The following is a 20,305-nucleotide window of genomic DNA, read 5'->3' as shown; positions in this document are numbered from 1 at the left end:
TTGTGCCTCTTTGGCACTTAAATGTCATGTTAACTGGATTGGAGCCAGTGAAGAAAATGATGATCAAGGCGGAATAGGGCTGAGGTTGGCATGGTAGACATGAATGAGACTGAGACGGATTTTAAGAAACACGCTCGAAAAAAGTTAGGTTTTAGGTGCATAAATCAAAGTAAGGTGGCGTTTTTCAAACAACTTCTAATGCTATCAGCTTCAGCTAAACAAAGAAGCTTTTTTGTACGTTGTTTGCGGGAGTTCGACTGCCCACATACCTTCAATGAAAGTTTTCGAGAATATAAACGACTTCTATTTTAAAACTTCCTCTCTGGCAGCTCAGTTGGACATTTCTTTGTTCTCTGAAAAAACAGCAGTCATGGAAGATTTTTATCGTATTAACTGTTATCATAGTTATAGGTCCCCTCTATTAACTATGCTTTTATTGACTGAAAGTAATCCTCAGAGTGCCAAAAATTTCGATGATGATTACGGTTAGAAACATTAGACTATGGGTGTGGCCATGTTGCTTGCGAACAAGCTACTCTGGCGCGAAATCCTCCCAAAGTCTGCAAGAATCGCTTGGCCTGCTTTGTTCGCGGTAAGGTCTAAGAGAAGTCTGGCACTAGCTAAACAGGTCGTAGGCGACCTGCAAGCCTTCCAAGAAGCGCGCAAGATGCTCGCGAAGCAGCGCCAATGAGAGCATGCTCGGGGACGCGTGCAGCCGGTTTCAAATCAGTATTTCCCCCTGATTTTAAGCAACCAAGTAAAGTACTACATACTGTGTTACTGTTTGCTTCTCTCTAGTTCACGGGCTGGATCCTATCTATCCAGCTGAGGCTCTGGTCCTGACACTGGAAATTCGGAAGGCAACAATAATAGGCAAAACCTGGTAGGACAAATTGTTCACAGAATGTTAATGCCTGACCTTAAGAAACAGTCCGCCCACCTTCCGTGTAGTCAACATATGAAAAGGAAAAGGGACAGAAAAAGTGTTTGATATGAGCGTGGGTTGAAAGTAAGTGCACATTTGTCTCATCAGCTTTTCCGCAATTGTTGCCCGGGAACTTCTTCGAATGAGGTTTTTCCATCCACTTTTCTTGGAAAATCATCTCTTTCGTTCTTAGATCTCTAAGTTTCCGCTTAGAGGAAGACTTAGGTTTAAAAGAAAGTTGCATTTTTTGTATTCAGCATTACAAAGGTTTGTTTCAATGCAACTGTCAGTCATAGCGCGCCGCGGTGCATACGTAGTCAGAAAAATGGTTGATGGGAAGTGGAAAGAGAGTACGATGTATTGACTTCCTCTCTCTCTCTCTCTCTTCCTATAGCACTTAGCGCTCGTTGGCTTCCAAAGTTGTTTTCCCACGTGATGAAAAAAACTGGTAGCGAGATGTAAAACCAAAGAAGTCGACCAAAACCTATAAGCGCCTTTTACGCGCCACTTTTCTGGTTCACCATCTCAAGTTCCGTTTTCGAGTGCTCATTTATTATACCTAGCCATTTTATTAAAATATCTGTGGGTCTGATCCCACAAATTTTGGCTTGTTTCACCTTCTTTGCTTCAGCGACAAAGGTTAGCTTTGTACTTCACCCATCCCGGTGGTCCAAAGTTCTTGGTACGCTGCAATCGCGTGATCTACCATCATTTTGACCACGTGACGGGTAATCGATCACACTCATGAAGATCAAGTCAAGTTGAAATTTTTCCTTCAAGAATAGGAATGTCCGAAAAATGGTTTTGAAACATCATAGATAACAACAAGATAATCTCACCCGTTGTAAACTATATTTCCTGATCATCATCAATCAACCCGTTCTGAATTCTGTCCCTCTCCTAAACAATTTTCTTTTGCCTCGGTTCCAGGAGCCAGGTGCCATTTCCGATAACAAAAATAAAATGGCGGATTGTGGCGGTTTCGGTAATATAGATGTTTTAGTGAAGGCGTCTGGGTTATCAGATGCTGCTCTTCGTTTAGTCATCGCGTTATTCTCAGGTAATTTTGATTACATTGTTTGTGGCGAGCAGTTTGTATCAGATGAGGAACACATCTTAAACGATCATGGTGTCGAATGATTCTCGAGTTACAACGACGGCAATTGATTTGAAATTTATTTTAGCCACATGCCTTCGTTTTTTTATGTTAAGTCACGGCCTCTTGCATCGCAAACAGTCACGTTCCTCTCAGATGTCCCACTATTTTTGCGTTTTTTCTTTTTGGTTCGTGTTTTATGGCAGGAGTCAGGTGAAGTTGACCATGCCACAGTCAATGTAATTTATTATTAGTTTGTTTCTGTACCAGAAATAATTAATCAAAATCACGGGAAAGTGCCGTTACCAAGCTTATGAAAGCAGTCCGCCGTAAGCACTGGACTCGACCCGACAGTCAAAGTTTTACCACGATTTATTAGAAATGAAAACACAATCTGTGGACCTCGACCTCATTTTTTTTTTTCACTTTTGACCAAGCTTTGATTCGTTGGTTGACCACTTTCTGTCAAGTGAATGAAATCAAATAAACCATTTACCTGCCTTGGTGCACAACACAACTGATTTTTTTATCACTTCATTCGATGGAATATAGCCTCTAACTTACTAGGCAAAGGTCGACGGCAACTTAGTATTGGACTTAGGCATTGCACGTATGCGGAAATTTCAGTAGTGTTTACAATAGAATTCAAAGGCATTATAGATTATAAACGATAAATACTATTATTTCTTTTAGCTTATCCTCTGGCCTTCCTTTATCAAGCTCTTTTCTATAGAACCAAACCTGTTCTACAGGTAAATCAAAGTCTTGTTGATAATTTATAGATAATTGTAAACTGCTGCATGAGGGAGATGTGGTGGTACTGGATTCTAGGTAAAGAGGTCAGGGTTTGAGGCTTGGCAAAGTCACTGTACCTACTTAACTCTCACAATGCATTTCTCCACTCAGTAGTATGAATGAGTAGCAAGAAATAATCAGGGGAAACCTGATGAAATGCTTCATGGGGGGGGGGGGGGGGAGAGAACCATGATTGACTAGCACCCATCCAAGGAGAGTAACATTACTCCCAATTACTTTATGCTACAGAAACTGGAATGAGCTGTGGCCAGTTGAGTCACTTTGCTTGATTGCTGGCTTTGCCTTTTACAGGCATTGTTAGAAATGCAACAACAGAACTGTAGCTAATTTATTGATAAGCCCAATTTATTTATTGATCTTTTACAGCATGTCTATTTCACCATTTGTGGGCTGTCTTTGGCTCTTTTCGGTTATGGTAAGATTTACTCTGTTTGTTTACATTTTCTTGTAAAATATGAGAAATACTTTAATTATAACAGATGCAGTGCATATGTATGTGGTAATTCATATTTTTTAATCCACTCTAATTTTTTTCTTTTGTCGTGGATCATAGTAGCTAGGGTATCATAGACAAAAGAAAAGCAAGCTCTCCAATCTAATTGTAAGAAGTTCTAAAGGTTCAAGTTTCAAGTTATATGGTACATTAAGTACTAAGAATCAGTGATTGAATTAGTAAATAATCTGATATTCTGTTTTTTTCTATAACCAGGCTGGTGTGCTGTTCACTCCTTGATAACCATCATATCTTCTTATCTGCTGGTACACATTCTTGGGCCATCTATAAACATGGTTGTAGTCATGTTTTTATTTAACATGGTAAGTTTCAGATCTTGGTAAATTGGTAGAACATGGCAACTTTTACATGTCTCAAATATTCATCCATTATTGACAACAATTTCTGCACTTGTTAGGTTTGAAATTAGACCCATCCAACTTGTGCCAATAGAATATGAATACTTGTTAATAGGTAATTCTTAAACCCAATAATGGTTAATGCAATCTGAAAGATCTCTTATTCAAACAGTCAGTTCTGATAGTATTACTTTTTACAATTCGCCACTCCCATTTTGTTTTAGCTGAGTACATACATGTAAAAGTTATGCAAATCTTTCAAGTGTTATATGGTAAAATATCACATAGGTCACAATATACTTTCTTGGTACATATCTGACCTTTGGGGATTGTGTATACCTGACATGGCAAATAAATTCATTAATCAAAGGCTCAAAAGAAATAGGAATTGACACCACCGACTACATTTTTCCAGGAATAAGATCACCATGAGTGTACAATCTAGTCACCTCATACACAATTACAGTGAATATGAATTTTTAAGGTCAAAATTTTTTACACTGAATTATTTTTGGTGAAAAGGATGTGTTTAATTGCCGTATTTATTCACTTATAAGGTGCACTCGGTTATAAGACGCACCCTAAACTTTCGAAGACAATTGTGACAAGTAAGAAAAATGAAAATTTCACATAAATACCCTGTTATAAGGTGCACCCAGAATTGCAGGAAATTTTGTAAAATATCAGCTTAATTTTATGGGGTGACAAATGAGTGTGTACTGATACAAGCATCCTTAGTTTATAAGAGATTCAACAAAGAAAATTTTGCACTCAGTTTGCTAATTTTGTGGTTTTTTTTTTATTAATCATAATTTAGGGATATTTATTAAGTGGCTATGTGTACTACGCCTCAGGGGAGTACGATGTGAACTGGACCACACCTCAGTGTATTCTGTGTCTAAGGCTGATAAGTAAGTCCTTGGCTATTCACTGATTAATGGAATGTGTTGCAAAACTATCTTCAATTTGATGCAAAACACTAGAACACAATAATGACCCAGCCAGCAGCAGGTACAAAAAGCAGGTCACAGGTCACAGGTCACAATTAACAGGTCACAATTGTATATTATATGTTCATGTGCATTATATGTTCATGTATATTATATGTTCATTTCTTATGACCGGAAATGGAACACTATAACGCAATGCCTTTACTCTATCCGGTGTATATTAACTCTTTAATTGTGACCTGTTAATTGTGACCTGTGACCTGCTTTTTGTACCTGCCACCCAGCCAGGCCTTGAAACTGCACCCTTTGACCATAAAGTCCAGTGTTTGAATTGTGAGGCCACCATTTTTCTGTCTGTTATACTTGAGCTATGTATTTAATGACTGAATGTCTCCTTATAGGTGTGGCCTGGGACTACTATGATGGCAATCAAGACCAGGTAAGGTTTGTTTTGAACTGGCTGATAACTGAACTTACATACTGCAAATCACAAATCAAAGAAATGATAAAACAACTCTGTTTGGAAGTTAAATACAAATTTTGCTGTGCTTGAGGTCTGCAAATAAAATTTCCATTGACACTGTAAAAGTATGAATTTAAAAGATGTTATCATTGGCTGACTTATTGGAAACAACATTACACAATTTGTATAGATAATAACATGATTTCGAGTGTAAATTTCCTTTGGTGTGAATAAGCATGAGAAAATTGCAATTTATAGTCTTTGAAAAATTTATCTATAGGTACTTATTTACACCAAATTACCTGAGAAATCATGTTATTATCATCATCATCATCTTTATTTTGCACTATTTATATCATTAACTACAAGTGAGATAAAAGAAAAGGAGAAAATAGAGAGAACAGAGTTTTACTTCCTGTAGGAAAAGGAGAAGTGCGTAGTGACCCTAGTAGCAAATGCTTTCGAGATGGTCACTACCACATGATTTCATGATAAAAATATTTATTAAAAGCTAGCACACTATATTTAAGATGTACAAAGAGGGAAGAAGGAAAATAAAAAGTAATACATTAAGCAATAAATTATTAATACTCAATAGATTGTACAATTATATATCTAACTGCATGAATATATAAAAATCCAGTAATATAAATAATCATAATGAAAATGATATAATTTATGTAATTATTGTTTACATAAAAAGGGCATCACAGAAGGTCAATACAGATAAAATTTTGACAGCGCACATGCTATTTGTAATTTGCACTCACAACTTTGCACTCATTTTACGTGAAAAATACGTTTGTTTTCAGCCTATCGTAAGCACTTAATTTTTTCATAATATTATTACAATAGAAACCAAACGGATGACTTTTAAATCTCTCCATGTGTGAGAATGTCTCATACAGCTGTTGAAGATCATCTTAGTTTCTGTTTCATGAGATGGCACTGAGCCTTGCCACTCATCCTGGGTAGGATGGTAGTACATTTGGTTTCCCTCCCCTCCCCCCTCCCTTGCCAGCATTTTTTCAAGTTCCCCCAACAGTTTGCTGGTATCCATTTATGCCCCTCAATAAAGAAAGGCACCCTAAGAAATAAGCATCCTGCCTAAAACACAAAGAAAAATGACTCAGAGTTCAAACCTAAGGTTGAGCCAGTAACCACAAGGCTACTACATCTTTCACTAAATGATAATTGTGCCTGTTCACAAAACAAAGGAGGGTACAGAGTGTTCCCTTATAGTCATTTTTAGATCAGCGAGAAACTAGAACTAAAGGTGAAATTGTTAGTAGTCTGTGTACTTTGTGCCCCTGTCAACCTTTAAACTTCCAAAATCTGATTGTGAATTCTCCCCTCTAGCTGCTACACTGATTTCCCTGTGACTTAGTTAGGAGAATTTGATTTTAGATTGAGACAACAACCTCTATCTGATAAATTTGAGTATTCTCATTACCTGTTTTCTGGATAATGTATGGACCAATATAATAGGAAGAAGCTACATGTTAGTAACTTCTGGAGGTTAAAAGGTTAATGCATTGACCACTTTCATAAATGGCTGCTGGATTAATATTCTTTTGTTTAAATTTAAAGTAGCCTTTCTGGCCTCGCTTGAGGTAATGTATTCTTTTGAATTTTGTACTGGAGAACAAGGCCAGAAAGGCTTATTTAAATTTAAACAAAAGAATATTAATCCGGCAGCCATTTATGAAAGTGGTCTATTACAAGCTAAAACAACATGGCCAAAGTCTAAATGAAGGACAATGAGATTGTTATGGACTTGTTTTAAGATATATACATTGTTTCCACTCTAGGAGAAAATATCTGCTGATCAAAAGACCACTGCCATAGAAACACCCCCAACACTACTGGAGGTACTTGTCAGTTCTTCTTTTTGTTAACTGCCACTGGTATTTTTTCAAAGTATTTTTAGTGACTAACTTGAGTATTATTCTTGATAAGTTAAACCCTTAGTATGCCGGCAAGCCTTGTAGGTGATGAAAGTGTTGGTACCACTTGGAAGCTCTTGCAAAGTGTTTTTATTTATGTTAGTTGTTGGTTTGCTCTTTTATCTGTGAATGTGACCAGGCTGAATTTGTTCAAATTATCCTAATGATGGTTACCACAGTTTATCATAAGAAATGAAAATATATAACAATTAAGAGGCTGATGAGAACTCAAATTAAGAACAAGTGAACTATGTGGGAAAACATGTTGATTTAATAAGTCAGGGTTTGTTTTACTTTTGCATCTGATTAGCTGAGAGGGTGGAATGGTACAAGTTTTTTTAGACAGTCATAGCACATATTAATAATAAATTAAAACTACAATTATAATCCTAGACTACTTTAACCCTTTAACTGACCAGCATCTAATTTCTCCATACATTATCACTACTGAATCAAACATTAGTGTCATGAGAATACAACAAAGGACCACCAACTCAAGTAGCTTTCGATTGTTAAACAAATTTTCCTTGTCAGCGCCTTAGGAAATGTATAGAGAACAGTAAGGAGAATATGCATACTGATGTTAGGGTGTAAAGGGTCCAGGGTGCAAATAAAAATGGTCCTAATGCAGAGTCCAGAGCTCTTATTTGCAATTTCCAGACAACATGTTGCTTAATTTGTACAAATGTAGCTAATCACTCTTTGTTATTGATTGATATGAATGTTCACACCTTATATGGTAAGACTTATCCTATTTTTTTCCCGTTATTTTGTTAAGATGATGGGTCTTTGCTACTTTTATGGAGGATTTTTAGTTGGTCCCCAGGTAAGCACACAGATATCCAAAACCAATATCCAAAACATAATATCCAACAGTAATATCCAACATAATATCCAACATAATATCCATAATATCCAACAGTATCCAAAACATAATATCATAGGCAATTAATATGTAATGATAAACTGTCAGTAACAATCTTATGAAAAGTTGCTAATGGTGCTTTACTCATGAGGGGAGAAGGTAAATGTTGCACCTTACCTGTAAAACACATATGTCAGAACAAGTTATGAGATAATTTAACTTTTAAAAGCTTAACCTTGATAGTGCAAAGCTTTTACATGACTACACAGTCATGTGAAAATTTCATTTCATCTTCAAATGCTAGAATATATTATAATAATAGAAAAAAATCAGGAACATTGCTGGTTAAGTGTTGACTATTAGAAATAAGTGTAAATTTAAGTATAGCTCAGCTGAAGCCTCTTGGAAAATTGCCATCCTGGTAATCTTTGATAACAAGGTATGATTTATTTTCTAGGTATACTATAAAGTTTATTTTTGCCTAAGTACAAAATCATTAAAGTGGCCTGTATGAGTAGTTTAATTATATTCCTTCAAAGTGGAGTGAAGCTTGGAAGGAATGCACATAAGCCTTTTGTCGTAAACACACTATTGAAATTTGGTTGTTATTTATTTTTTCTTCTTAGTTTCAAACCAAGGGATACTTAGCATTTGTAAATGGGACACTAATGGACAAGAAAGATGATGATAATGGTCGGTGAGTGACTTTACTGCCGTTTTGCATGCAATGATCTTGTCAAAGTCTCACCTAAAAGTTGGGCAAATGAAGTGGCTGCAAAGCTGGGTGGTCTGTGTCACAGCTCCATTCATGATATGTTTGAGGGGATCATTTGTTTTGTGTACACAATTTTCCCCATTACCACCTTGGAACACAGTACATGTATGTGCAGTATCCACAGAACATTGGAGATTGTCCCTTGCAAGGAAACTAGCGATCAGGGATGGTGCAGGGAGTGGTAGTACTCATTTGCCACAGTTGAGGCTTGTGTTCTGTTCCTGTATCTGGGAAAAGTTTTGTCACTGAGTCACATTCTTGACTCAAATGTGTTGTTCTGGGAAAGATGCTCTTTTCCTTCCTCTATTAAAACCATAACTGTGGCCAAATTCAATCCAACTGGGATCAGACAATGAAGAACCAATCTTTGCATGTACCACTTATTGAATTATTGATTTATGTTTCATATATTTAATGTCATGTTAGTTACTTAATTAATTTATCATTTCAGAATGCTTCACTAGGATGTTTCCTGTGATTACAGGGCCTTTTTTTGCCTTTATGCTAGAGAAATAAATGAGAATTCAATTTCTCTCTTCACTCTTCCATTACTGTACATGAGAAGTATTTGATTTTTAATTATGTAGGGTTGCATCAGGTTTGAAGCGCATGGCTCTTGGCATTTTGTACCTTTCCCTTTATGGTGCATTACATCCATGGTTCTCGGAAACTGGGCTCTTATCAGATGAATTTCAGGTCTGTAAGAAGTACATGTATCAATATCTACTTGAAGGGGCTCAACAAATGTTTTTTGATAAGAGATTGTTATTTATGACAAATATTGCTATAAAGTGACAAACTGAAACGTTTTACGGTACTTCAAACTTTTGATTGAAAAACCAGAGATAAATTGTTTGTATCTAATCACACACAAAATTAATACCTGTTGTGATTTGGTCACATGCAGTTTTCTTAGAGTCAGGAGGACTGTTTGTTCACTTGTAGCTCTCAATGGCTCTACTTGATATTTTCTTATCTCCCGGTCAGCTATTGTGCTACTAGCTTTGATTTAATTTGATTTTTTAATTTTTTTTTTTTATGTGCTTGAAAAGCTTTTTTATTTGAATGTGTAAAGCTGTCAAAATCTTCTCGGTCTAATCTTTTTCTTTTTTTTTTTTTTTTATTTTTTTATTTAGGGGTATTCATTCCTTGCAAAGGTCTGGTATATAGTTTTTTACAGCAAAGTGGCATTCATGAAGTACCTGGCAGTGTGGCTTCTCTCTGTGAGTACAAAGAAATAATTAAGCTTTAACTCCCAGAAGTGATTAACATGTAACTTTGTGTACATGTAACTAATTTACAACCCAGGAAACATGTAGCTGCCAGAGGGGAGAATTAACAGTCAGATCTTTGGAGTTACACATGAAGGGTTAACTGCTCCAGAGCTTCAAGTAAATGTGGGTGCAATTAACCGCCTCCCGGTTAGCTCAATGGATAGAGCGCTGGACTGTTGTGCGGGAGGTTGAGGGTTCGAGCCCCAGCCAGACCAACACTCAGGGTCTTAAAATAATTGAGAAGAATATGCTGCCTTTCTATAACATCAAGAAATGGTTAGATATTCTAGTCTTCTCGGATAGGGACGTATAAATGGAGGTCCCATCTCCTGCAGGGTTGGGGTAGGAGACGTTAATTTCCCACGCACGAGATTACTGTGTGATGGAGGTCCTCCCCTGGGGTGGGATGGGTGGGTTTATTGGGTCCGCAGTAATTGGTGCAAGCTGTTGCGGTGTCCCTGCCGGTCGGTGAAGCAATTAAATAAATAAATAAGTAATGAGCACACATTTATTTCATACTTGACACTGATTAAACAATTTGGCATGTGAGATAGAATAAATATATGAAAATCATATATTGAACTGCGGTATTTGATACGTATGATGCACGATCCTCGCAGTAGATAGCGCCATTTGAGCAATAGCGAAATTCAGACCTGAAAAAAATCAGGCCTGTACGGGACTCGAACCACTGACCTCTGCGATACTAGTGCAGCGCTCTAACCAATTGAGCTAACAAGCCAACTGAGAGCAGGCCGTTAAGTTGATTCGTAATGAACCCGTGAAAGTGATAAATGAGATAGAATAAATATATGAAAATCATATATTGAACTGCGGTATTTGATACGTATGATGCACGATCCTCGCAGTAGATAGCGCCATTTGAGCAATAGCGAAATTCATGAGATATTCTATCTCATTTATCACTTTCACGGGTTCATTACGAATCAACTTAACGGCCTGCTCTCAGTTGGCTTGTTAGCTCAATTGGTTAGAGCGCTGCACTAGTATCGCAGAGGTCAGTGGTTCGAGTCCCGTACAGGCCTGATTTTTTTCAGGTCTGAATTTCGCTGTTGCTCAAATGGCGCTATCTACTGCGAGGATCGTGCATCATACGTATCAAATACCGCAGTTCAATATATGATTTTCATATATTTATTCTATCTCATTTATCACTTTCACGGGTTCATTACGAATCAACTTAACGGCCTGCTCTCAGTTGGCTTGTTAGCTCAATTGGTTAGAGCGCTGCACTAGTATCGCAGAGGTCAGTGGTTCGAGTCCCGTACAGGCCTGATTTTTTTCAGGTCTGAATTTCGCTATTGCTCAAATGGCGCTATCTACTGCGAGGATCGTGCATCATACGTAATTTGGCATGTGTTACAGAAAGTTGATGTTAAATATTCTTCTGTTTATTTCTCATAATGTATCAACAGCTTCCCAAAACTTACAGACTTCTTAAATTGATCTGTTTCTGTTCCAGGAGGGCAGCTGTATTATTTCTGGAATCAGCTTTAATGGTAAAACAGAAGATGGTGTGGCAAAATGGGATGGACTCAGAAACATACAGGTCTCAGTGTATGAAACAATGCACACTTTCCAAGTAAGTTGTCTGCCCTTATTAAACATGTCACTAGTTTGTAAAAGCTTAGGTAGCCACATACAGGGAAAAAAGAAACAAAACTATTAGATAGAAAAGTGCATCTCCTTTAATTTCAGTGAGCATTTTATCTCTTCAGTATGCCCATGGTCATCCTACAGGTGACCAAAAGGAATTGCATGTTTTATATTGATTCATTTTTCCAAAATTGCAAAGGTGATGGGAAAACAGAAACATACTGACTGAGGGGTACTGTATGATTTACTACTAGCTTCTCAATACAAAAATTATAAGAAAAGTGTGGCAAGCAGTGTGGAGAACTGGTATTTTGATCCTGGGAGTGACAGGGATTAGGGAGTTGCTGCTAATTGTAACTTCATCTCAAATGTGACTGTCATTCTTTCTGTTGATGCCAGTAATTTGCCAAGTCTGTATCCCTGGTGTTTCTCAAATAAACTTGATAAAAACAAACAAACAAGTAAACGAAAATAAACAAATGTAAGAAGTTTTTCTAGATAAGTCAAATGCTCATTTGACTGCCTTTTGTTTTGCAGAATCTGTCTCCGTTACATGAATATGTCACCGTATTCTAAAAATACTTTTCTTTGCAGGATTGCATCGATTCCTTTAATATCAATACCAATAAATGGGTACTCAGGTTAGTGAACATTTTCCTCTACTAGAGACCTAACTTTTCATACAATTTTTTTTAAGTACTGAGCCGTACTGTCGAGGAGGACTACGCCACGTTTAAGGTTCACATATGACAAGCTCCTAGAATACTACCAGTGTGTAGGATGTCATTAGACTACCTCTCCCCACATATATGACAAGCTCCTCGAATACTACTGGTTTGTGCGATGTCATCTGTCAAACATGTGACGAGCTCCCAAAATACTGCTAGTGCTAGCGATGTCATTGGTCATTAGACTACCCCTCCCCACTCTCTCCCCCCCCCGAAAGAGAAGCTTCGAGGAGGCTCTCATTGGCGTTGCAGCGGAAGCGTCGAGCTGGCGAGTGATGTGAGCATGTTAGGTGTTTGCGAAGGATCTCCATGGTTTTTGACACCAGATGCCTCGCAACGCTAACAAGGCTTCCTTGCGCGCTGTGTTCAGACCTGTTTTGCAAAAGGATCATCATGGTGTATTTCGATAGACTTACTTTGAGAATCCTGGTATGCTTTCCTGACTTATAGTACATACAGTTCCATTCTTTGCTTTAACACAAAACATCCTGAGAGTGTAACTTGACTTCAAATGAATAAAGGCTGATAGTTTCGAAAGCAACTGTTTGGGGCTGCGTCGGTGGGAGTAACGAAATAATTTGGATATATCAACAAAGTTGAAATGGTAAATTGGCCACCATAACGATTACAAAAGCTGACGTTTCGAGCCTTCGCTCCGTTGAAGGGCTAACGCTCGAAATGTCAGCTTTTGTAATCGTTACGGTGGCCAATTTACCACTTCAAATTTGTTGATATATCCAAATTATGAACTTAACTTCAGTTGAGTATGCCAAAGAGAGGGCAAACAGAACAAAGCAAAATGTATTCAGAAGCCAGCATGAACTCAAAGTGCATGTGCGATGTAGACTCGGTCGACCTACTTAAAGTGGGAAACGAGTGTGCTTACGTCTCATTTCCTTTTAGTTTTGCATCAGAGTGGTCGAGAGCTTAAAGGTACTGGAAGACTTTGACGAAGTGGAATTAAATTTCTTAAATTATACCATTTTAAGCATTTTGTGCGGTTCTCTATTACAGGTATTTTTTCAAGCGCCTTCGCTTCCTCGGGAATAAAAACTTGTCACATTTCCTCACGCTAATGTTTCTTGCTCTGTGGCATGGGTTGTTTGTGGGATATTTCACCTGTTTCTTTGGAGAGTTTGTCATCATGTTAATGGAAAAACAGGTTAAGTATATTATTGTTAATTAGTGGGGGGCCTTTAAATTCCTATGGTGATAAATTGAAGACAAAAAAGGAGATTCAAAGATACGATACGTACTGAAAAGATAAGGGTGTTAGATATTTGTTACTTCTCTGTTGTGTGTCAGACGAGTTTGGGAAGTGATATTTAGTGACGCGGAGCGGCCACAAACTGACATACACGGAAGCAAAACAATTCGATTCTGAATCATTCTTAAGTTTTTTTTGTATATTTTCTCACCCTTTTTTTAAGAAACCAGAAGATTTAATTTCAAAAGACTATTTGCATTTCCACGAACTTCCACATGCCCATATTACTATTTTGAATTGATCAGTAAATATATATCAGCTAAACTCACATATATTTACTAACCTCCTTGTTAGCTCAGTTGGTTAGAGCGCTGGACTGTTGTGCGGGAGGTCAAGGTTGATGGTTCTAGCCCCGGACCAACACTCAAGGTCTTAAAATAACTGAGGAGAATGTGCTACCTTTCTTTAATATCAAGAAATGGATAGACACTGTAGTCTTCTCGGATAAGGACGAATTAACCGTAGATTCCGTCTCCTGCATCTATTAATTAGTTAATTTGGTTGGGCAGGGGACGTTAAAGAACCCACTCACGAGATTACTGTGATGTGGTCTGGCCTGTTTACTGGGAATTGGGGGGAGGGGGCATCTTCAAATAAGTTTCCTTCGATTGTTTGTAAACTGCTGATGCAGTCCGGCCAAAAGTTGTGGCAGTAGCAGTAGCAGACACTGGTATCAACGGGGGGTCCTGTTACCCACCCATCCCATCCCAGGGTAGGACATCCATCACACAGTAATCTCGTGCGTGGGAAATTAACGTCTCCTGTCCCTAACCCTGCAGGAGACGGGACCTCCATTTATTCATCCCTATCCGAGAAGACTAGAATATCTAACCATTTCTTGATGTTGTAGAAATGGTAGCATTTTCTTCTCAATTATTTTAAGACCCTGAGTGTTGGTCCGGCCGGGGCTAGAACCCTCGACCTCCCGCACAACAGTCCGGTGCTCTATCCATTGAGCTAACCGTGAGGCGGTTATTATTAGAAGTTGTTTTGTGTTCTTCTCGTTACTCAGGTACAAACTATGTGGTATACTGTGACCAAGAAGCCCTTGTCAGAGATGCCTGCATACGTGAAGCTTCCCGTCATTTTAACTTCCACGTTCATTGTACATTTTGGCCTGGCGTATTTCTTGGTGTCTTTTAATCTGTTGACCGTCTCACGTTTCCACAAAGTAGGTGAACGCTTTATAAACATTCAGTTGACTAGACGGTCGTCATTTTACTTTTGAAAATATTGATTAGAGAAGCACGCGTGCAGTTCTTCCTATCAATCCCTGCGTCTTGCTATTGCTAATAGGGACCTTAAGTAGTCAGGACGGCGACGCCAAGGAAGACTTCGATTAAAAAATGAATTTCTACTCTTAGTTGGAATTTAAAAAATGGCTGCAGGAGCTTACTGTCTCCTACAGCGCCACAGCTCAACTTCAGCATGAGGTATAAAGTAGCCTTTGAGTTCCAAATGGAAATTAAAATAATTTGCCGTCGCGGTTTCGGTTCGGAGACGACTCAAATTTTGGCGTCGTCGTAGGACGGCCAAGAAATGTACAAAGTTTCAAAACGCACTTGCAGAGCTATTGTTCTGCCAATTAGATCTCTTGTTTTTCCACGTCCTCGTTGCTGTCGCCGTCGTGGTTTCTTAAGGTCCCTAATCTCTCGTGACCTCACGGCCACATACTAAAAATAAGGGACGAGTGGGGACGGGTCAGTAAATCTACCCTGATATGGCATCAGGCTACAGTTTGAAAGAGGTCTTAGTGAGGTTGCCTTAAACTGCTACTCATCTTCAGAATAGCGTACAACAGTATGGGCTTTTATTTTGGAAGTTTAAGCTAATTTTGCCTTAATTCTCCCCACAAAATATGCCAGTATTGAAGTGCAGAATTGCCGCGTTGAAAATCTCCTACCAAGAGGTTTTCGAGGTTGCTTATAAACCTTGATCTGCTGAGAATGATTAGCATCTACGTTCTTCCTACTTAACACTTAACTCATCAAGGTTTGACGAAGAAAGGAATTAGCATGAACAGCGTGAAGAAAATTCATGCTGATGGTCTCTCTATGTAACATTTAAATGTTCAATTGAAAAGACATATGTTTCTAGAATTAATTAAATGCCATTTTCAGCTCATCTGTCGACTCTCACGTGTCGTTTGTAGGTTTGGAGTTCCATTTACTACATTGTTCCCGTGATATTAGTCATCTGGCACTCGCTATATCCGATCCTTATCAACCCAGTCTTTAAAAAGATGACACAAGGTGAAAAGGACAGGTAAGACACGAGTCCTAACACTCGGACACATTACAATACAGTAAAAACCCGCAAATAAGAACCTACATTTTTAGGAGTTAGCCTAAACAGGTTCTTATATAAATGGTGCTTAACAAAATTTTAGGCTATTTAGGTTCTTAAAACAGGTTCTTATTCTTGGAGAAAAACACACCTGCATAACAAGTTGGTAATTGTCCTATATTTTAATTTTATTCACCACACCACCCCTACCCCACCCCCCACCCCCCCACAATAAGGGAAATAATATAAATTTGTATATTTACATCTAATTATATGCTTTGCCTAACTGTACTAAGCTTTAACTGTAACATTTAAAAAATGAATATTAAAAACGGGTAAACAGAGCCCAAAATTTCTATAAATTTATGGTCCTTCTTTCAACTTGATCCAGTTTAGTTCAAAGCCAAAACATGTTATAATATCAACTGTATGACTGTCAAAATGTATAGTCCTCAAGTCCTTGAGGCTTAATCATGTCATCATCACTTCCATCAATAGTGATTAAGCATCCTGTTTTCTGAAAAAGTCTCTTGATAAAATCTCTGTCCTTCACCAGTGCCCTCCATGCTGCACCTTCCCATTTTGTCATGAGGATTCTCCTCTGTCGTGCAGTTATTTTGTCGTGCCACAGTTCTAAATTGTCCTTCTCTTCAAGCCACTTGTCCATCTCATGGCCAATTTTGGTTTTTAGCATTTTACCAAACCCTGCATCAATGGGTTCTATCTTGTCAGTGTGGTTTTCAGGCAAAAGGTATACAATAGTGTTGAGTTCATGTCTGCAAGTATTATGGAACTTTTTATCCTGTTGGAAGGTTACATTGTCAGCAAAGATAACTTTCTCTTCTGGTGAGTTGCCAATGTCTGGAGCAAGTGTTTTGGTTACCCATTGCATATTAATATCACTGTCCATCCAGGCACAGCTTTGAAAGTAAACGTCAACCCCCTCATCATATTGAGCTTTCTCTTCAGAACTAACATTTCCTTTTACCCGGCTTGACGTTTTGTTGACCCTCTGCCCGAATGCAAAGCTGCAAAGTAGCTTACCTCTTGTCCAGGCCACTTGAGGGTTGTGAAACCCACACTTGCTCACTCCCTTTCATTTCATAGGTTTTATCTTTATCAATCACAAAAGGAAGGGGCACTTGATCGACATTGTACCTGTTTTGGGGTAGCGAACGCCCATATTTACCATCCAGCTTAGCATTGTTTCGCCGTCTTGTTGCTTTGAAGGATGTTCTAAGATTTCTGTGGAAACGCTGAATAGTCTCCTTACCGTCACTGGCTGCAGACGTCTTGTTCGATCGTCTCCGGAAAGCAATGTTATGGCACTTTTTGAACCTCTGAAACCAGTTGTCACTAGCTTTGAATTTCTGAGCTGCCTCTTTTTCCGTAACATGCCTCAACCTTATCAGTAGCTTGGTTAGCACTGTTTGAATTTTTCGATGAAGAGCTGCTTTAGCGGAGTTTTGATTTCGGCAGCTGATCTGGATGATTGAATCGCACGTGAGTAGCCAGATATTTCTCCTCCGCAAACGAATTGTGGCAAATTTCACACTTTACGGGCTTGTCAGGAAGCTCGACTGTCTTTGAAAGGCCTGCAGTCAAAGAGCTTGCCACTTTTTGTTTCAACTTGTTTCTTGAAACCGAAGTGGAATAAAGTGTGATTCATTTCCTAAGCTGGAGAAAGCCTAGTCGAGAAATCTCACAGCTGTCAAACTCACGTGTGTTGAAGCGCGAAGCGCTGAAGCATTGTGTTTACGTTACTGCTGGACAGGAAATGACGTATTTCTTTAAACTCAATGCAAATGGCCAGTGGTACCACCCAAACTCTTCACACATTCTTGTCGAAAACAACTCACAAATCGTGCAAAATTCCGCTGTTTCCTTTACTTTGTTTGCCGCATTATTTTGCACAAGCTAGAAATTGATAATTTCTGGAGTGCATGAGGTGTTTGTGGAGTCAAGTGTTCGAGGTTATCACGCATACTTTAAATATTCGACTGTACATGTAGGGGATGTCATGATGTGCGAAAATTATTGAAGAAGACAATCCCCATGACAAATATGCCGTGGCAGTGAAGAATGAATCTGGTCAAACTGTGGGTCATATACCTATTGAGATTTCGAAGATTATGAACAAGTTTATTCGTGACTGTGGAGAGGTTGAGGTGGAGTGCATTGGACACAGATATAATGTTGGCCAAGGAAAAGGACTCAAGATACCTGTGGACTATAGGCTGATTGGGAATCAGCAGTATCTACAGAGAGTAGTGAGAAGGCTGAAAAGAAAAGATCTGGATTTCAATATCAGTGACATTAAGAAATGTGACACAGAGTAACTGAATATGCATATCACTGTATCCTTCTTTTTAACCTGGACCTTCTGCATCAAAATATTTAAATACATTTTTTTTTATTATTGTTGCTATTTGTAATTATTACTAGCTTCACTGCATTTACCATACAGTAGTGTGGATCTACACTTGCTTAGTATGCTTTGTAACTACATATTTTGCACTCATTTTTCTTAAGAAAATCATGTTTTACAGCAATGGCAATCTGGTTTTTCTTCGATTGTGATTACAGTAAATAATTTCAGTGTACCTGTAATGTACTATATGATTTTACAAAATAAGAACCTATTTTAATTTTCTTAGGCTAAATAGGTTCTTGTTTATAGGGGGTATAAATGGCAAATTTTAGGCTAACAGGTTCTTAATTTTTAGGTTCTTACTTGCGGGTTTTTACTGTATACAATGCTCTGACGAAGGGCCAACATTCGAAACGTCAGCTTTTAATCTCTTTATGGTGGCCAATTTACATTATCAGCTTAGTTGATAAAACCAAATTATTTCGTTATACTCGCCCACCGACGCAGCACCACAGTTTCTTGAGAGACGTACCCATTCATTCATTTACCAATGAGGCAGTTTGCTTGGTTTTTTTTTCTTGATTTCTCATTGGCTCATTGTGATCTTTTCCTTTGTTGTGATTGGCTGATTACTTTGGTTTGTGTTTAATATTTGTTACAATTCTGGTAAGTTGGCTGCTATAGGATCCTGAATTAACTCAGTTTATATCTCTAAAGGTAAATGTAATGATTCTTATTTTTTTGCAGGTCAAAGAAAGAGAACTAGGATATCTGCAGTGCTGTAATTCATTCGCATCTCCAGTGCTATTACTTAGGAGCAATTTACTTGAGTTTGTCTTTTCCTGTCAAGCAAGTTTTTACACACACTTAATTGAATAATTTGCTTTTGTGTGAGTTTAGTTTTAGATGTATTTTTTCAGTTTTAATTCGGTAAAGAAACTGAATTTCATCTCAGATGTTCTATTTGGCTGGCCCGTCACTGATCTCTCCTTTGCAGCGTTGCGTCACGAAACCAAACAACTGCTGTGAAGGAGACTAGCCCGGCACTTGATCTTCTTCCCTGATCAAGTTATCACTCTGAATTATGTAAAGTATATAGCACATCGTACTCAAAATAGGTTGAATCTTAACTTTTGTCATCTTAGTTTCACTTCTTAAAAATTTTAATATATTTTATTTACCAAGGAACATTCCACAAGAGCCTTTCTCTTCCTCTTATGAGAGGTTTGAGATTCACGGAGGAATGAGTTTTTTATTTGGAAGAAAGATACCTTGTTATGTTGTCGCATGTTAGCTGTGAATATTGCAGGGTATTAATCACAGGAACGTAGACTTTCCCAGATGTTCAATTTGAAAAAGAAGGCCAAGTCTTTTTGTTTGTTTGTTTGTTTTTTTACTTCTCCTTGCCGTTAATGGCAGAGGTTTCAATAGCCTGTTTCCACAAGCGTCTGTGCTGCAAGGCAAAACCCAAACACGAGAGCTTGCTCATGGGCTCAACAGACAATGATAAGAGGTCTTTCAAGCGGCGGTAGACCGCTGGTCACCGGCTGTATTAAGTGAAGCGAAGCGAGTAAATCGGACGCTATTGTCTAGGTGACAGTGGAAAGAAACTTGTTAAACGACATTAATTTTCATTCTAATAATCATGCTATGAGTTAAAAATTTTCACACAAATACTCTGATTAAACATTGAGGTTCTTATTTATATATCTTTCGAAACTATCAGCCTTTATATATACATTTATATACATTTATATATTATTTCTTCCTTATCAATTAAATAAGAGTGTGAGATTTTGATTCGTGTGCATGAAGAGAATTTCTTGATTAAAACAGCGACAGAATTTTTGCAGATTTTACAAGAAGTAGTCTTATGTTGGTTTCAACTGTGACAGAAATGTCTCACTTTGCTAAACTTTGCCATACTAATGTATTCAATAAACTTTGGAATCGTCACTCGGTCTGTCGGTTGCAGTAACTGGCATTCACTCGGCTTCAAGCGTTTTGCAATCCCCCACCCCACCCCACTCCACCAAGGTGCTGGATCACGACTGGTCCCCAAGTATGAAGCACA

At 38.1% G+C, this 20,305-nt stretch overlaps 1 protein-coding gene and 1 pseudogene across 2 annotated transcripts; one reads left to right on the top strand and one right to left on the bottom strand.

The window, feature by feature from the left end:
• The first annotated feature begins 434 nt into the window (after positions 1 to 434).
• On the top strand, positions 435 to 20,187 carry LOC111340047 (lysophospholipid acyltransferase 5). Of its 2 annotated transcripts, XM_088731655.1 has the most exons (18): positions 435 to 1,009; positions 1,856 to 1,985; positions 2,715 to 2,773; positions 3,204 to 3,252; positions 3,547 to 3,653; positions 4,507 to 4,600; positions 5,041 to 5,078; positions 6,914 to 6,973; positions 7,827 to 7,874; positions 8,540 to 8,610; positions 9,276 to 9,384; positions 9,825 to 9,911; positions 11,446 to 11,565; positions 12,174 to 12,220; positions 13,322 to 13,469; positions 14,587 to 14,745; positions 15,727 to 15,839; positions 18,979 to 20,187. In XM_088731655.1, exons 2-18 carry the CDS (start codon positions 1,889 to 1,891, stop codon positions 18,995 to 18,997), a joined length of 1,425 nt encoding a protein of 474 aa, XP_088587781.1. In that variant the 5' UTR covers positions 435 to 1,009; positions 1,856 to 1,888; the 3' UTR covers positions 18,998 to 20,187. The 2 variants fall into 2 exon arrangements, with proteins under 2 accessions (XP_088587781.1, XP_022802558.1); XM_022946823.2 differs by having other exon boundaries at positions 435 to 1,985.
• On the bottom strand, positions 15,840 to 17,699 carry LOC148725312 (uncharacterized; annotated as a pseudogene).
• Positions 20,188 to 20,305: the final 118 nt, after the last annotated feature.

Source organism: Stylophora pistillata, chromosome 8 (assembly GCF_964205215.1).
Source record: "Stylophora pistillata chromosome 8, jaStyPist1.2, whole genome shotgun sequence".
NCBI lineage: Eukaryota > Metazoa > Cnidaria > Anthozoa > Scleractinia > Pocilloporidae > Stylophora > Stylophora pistillata.
The sequence above is the reverse complement of the archived record's forward strand: the minus strand, read 5'-3'. Positions and strand labels throughout refer to the sequence as shown.

What these genes read in the sequence shown, in the direction of transcription:
- LOC111340047 (XM_088731655.1), top strand. Translation starts at nt 1,889, where the DNA reads ATGGCGGATTGTGGCGGTTTCGGTAATATAGATGTTTTAGTGAAGGCG. An exon ending in TCATGTTTTTATTTAACATG is followed by an intron (nt 3,654 to 4,506) that starts GTAAGTTTCAGA and finishes ATCATAATTTAG; the next exon opens with GGATATTTATTAAGTGGCTA. An exon ending in CACCCCCAACACTACTGGAG is followed by an intron (nt 6,974 to 7,826) that starts GTACTTGTCAGT and finishes TATTTTGTTAAG; the next exon opens with ATGATGGGTCTTTGCTACTT.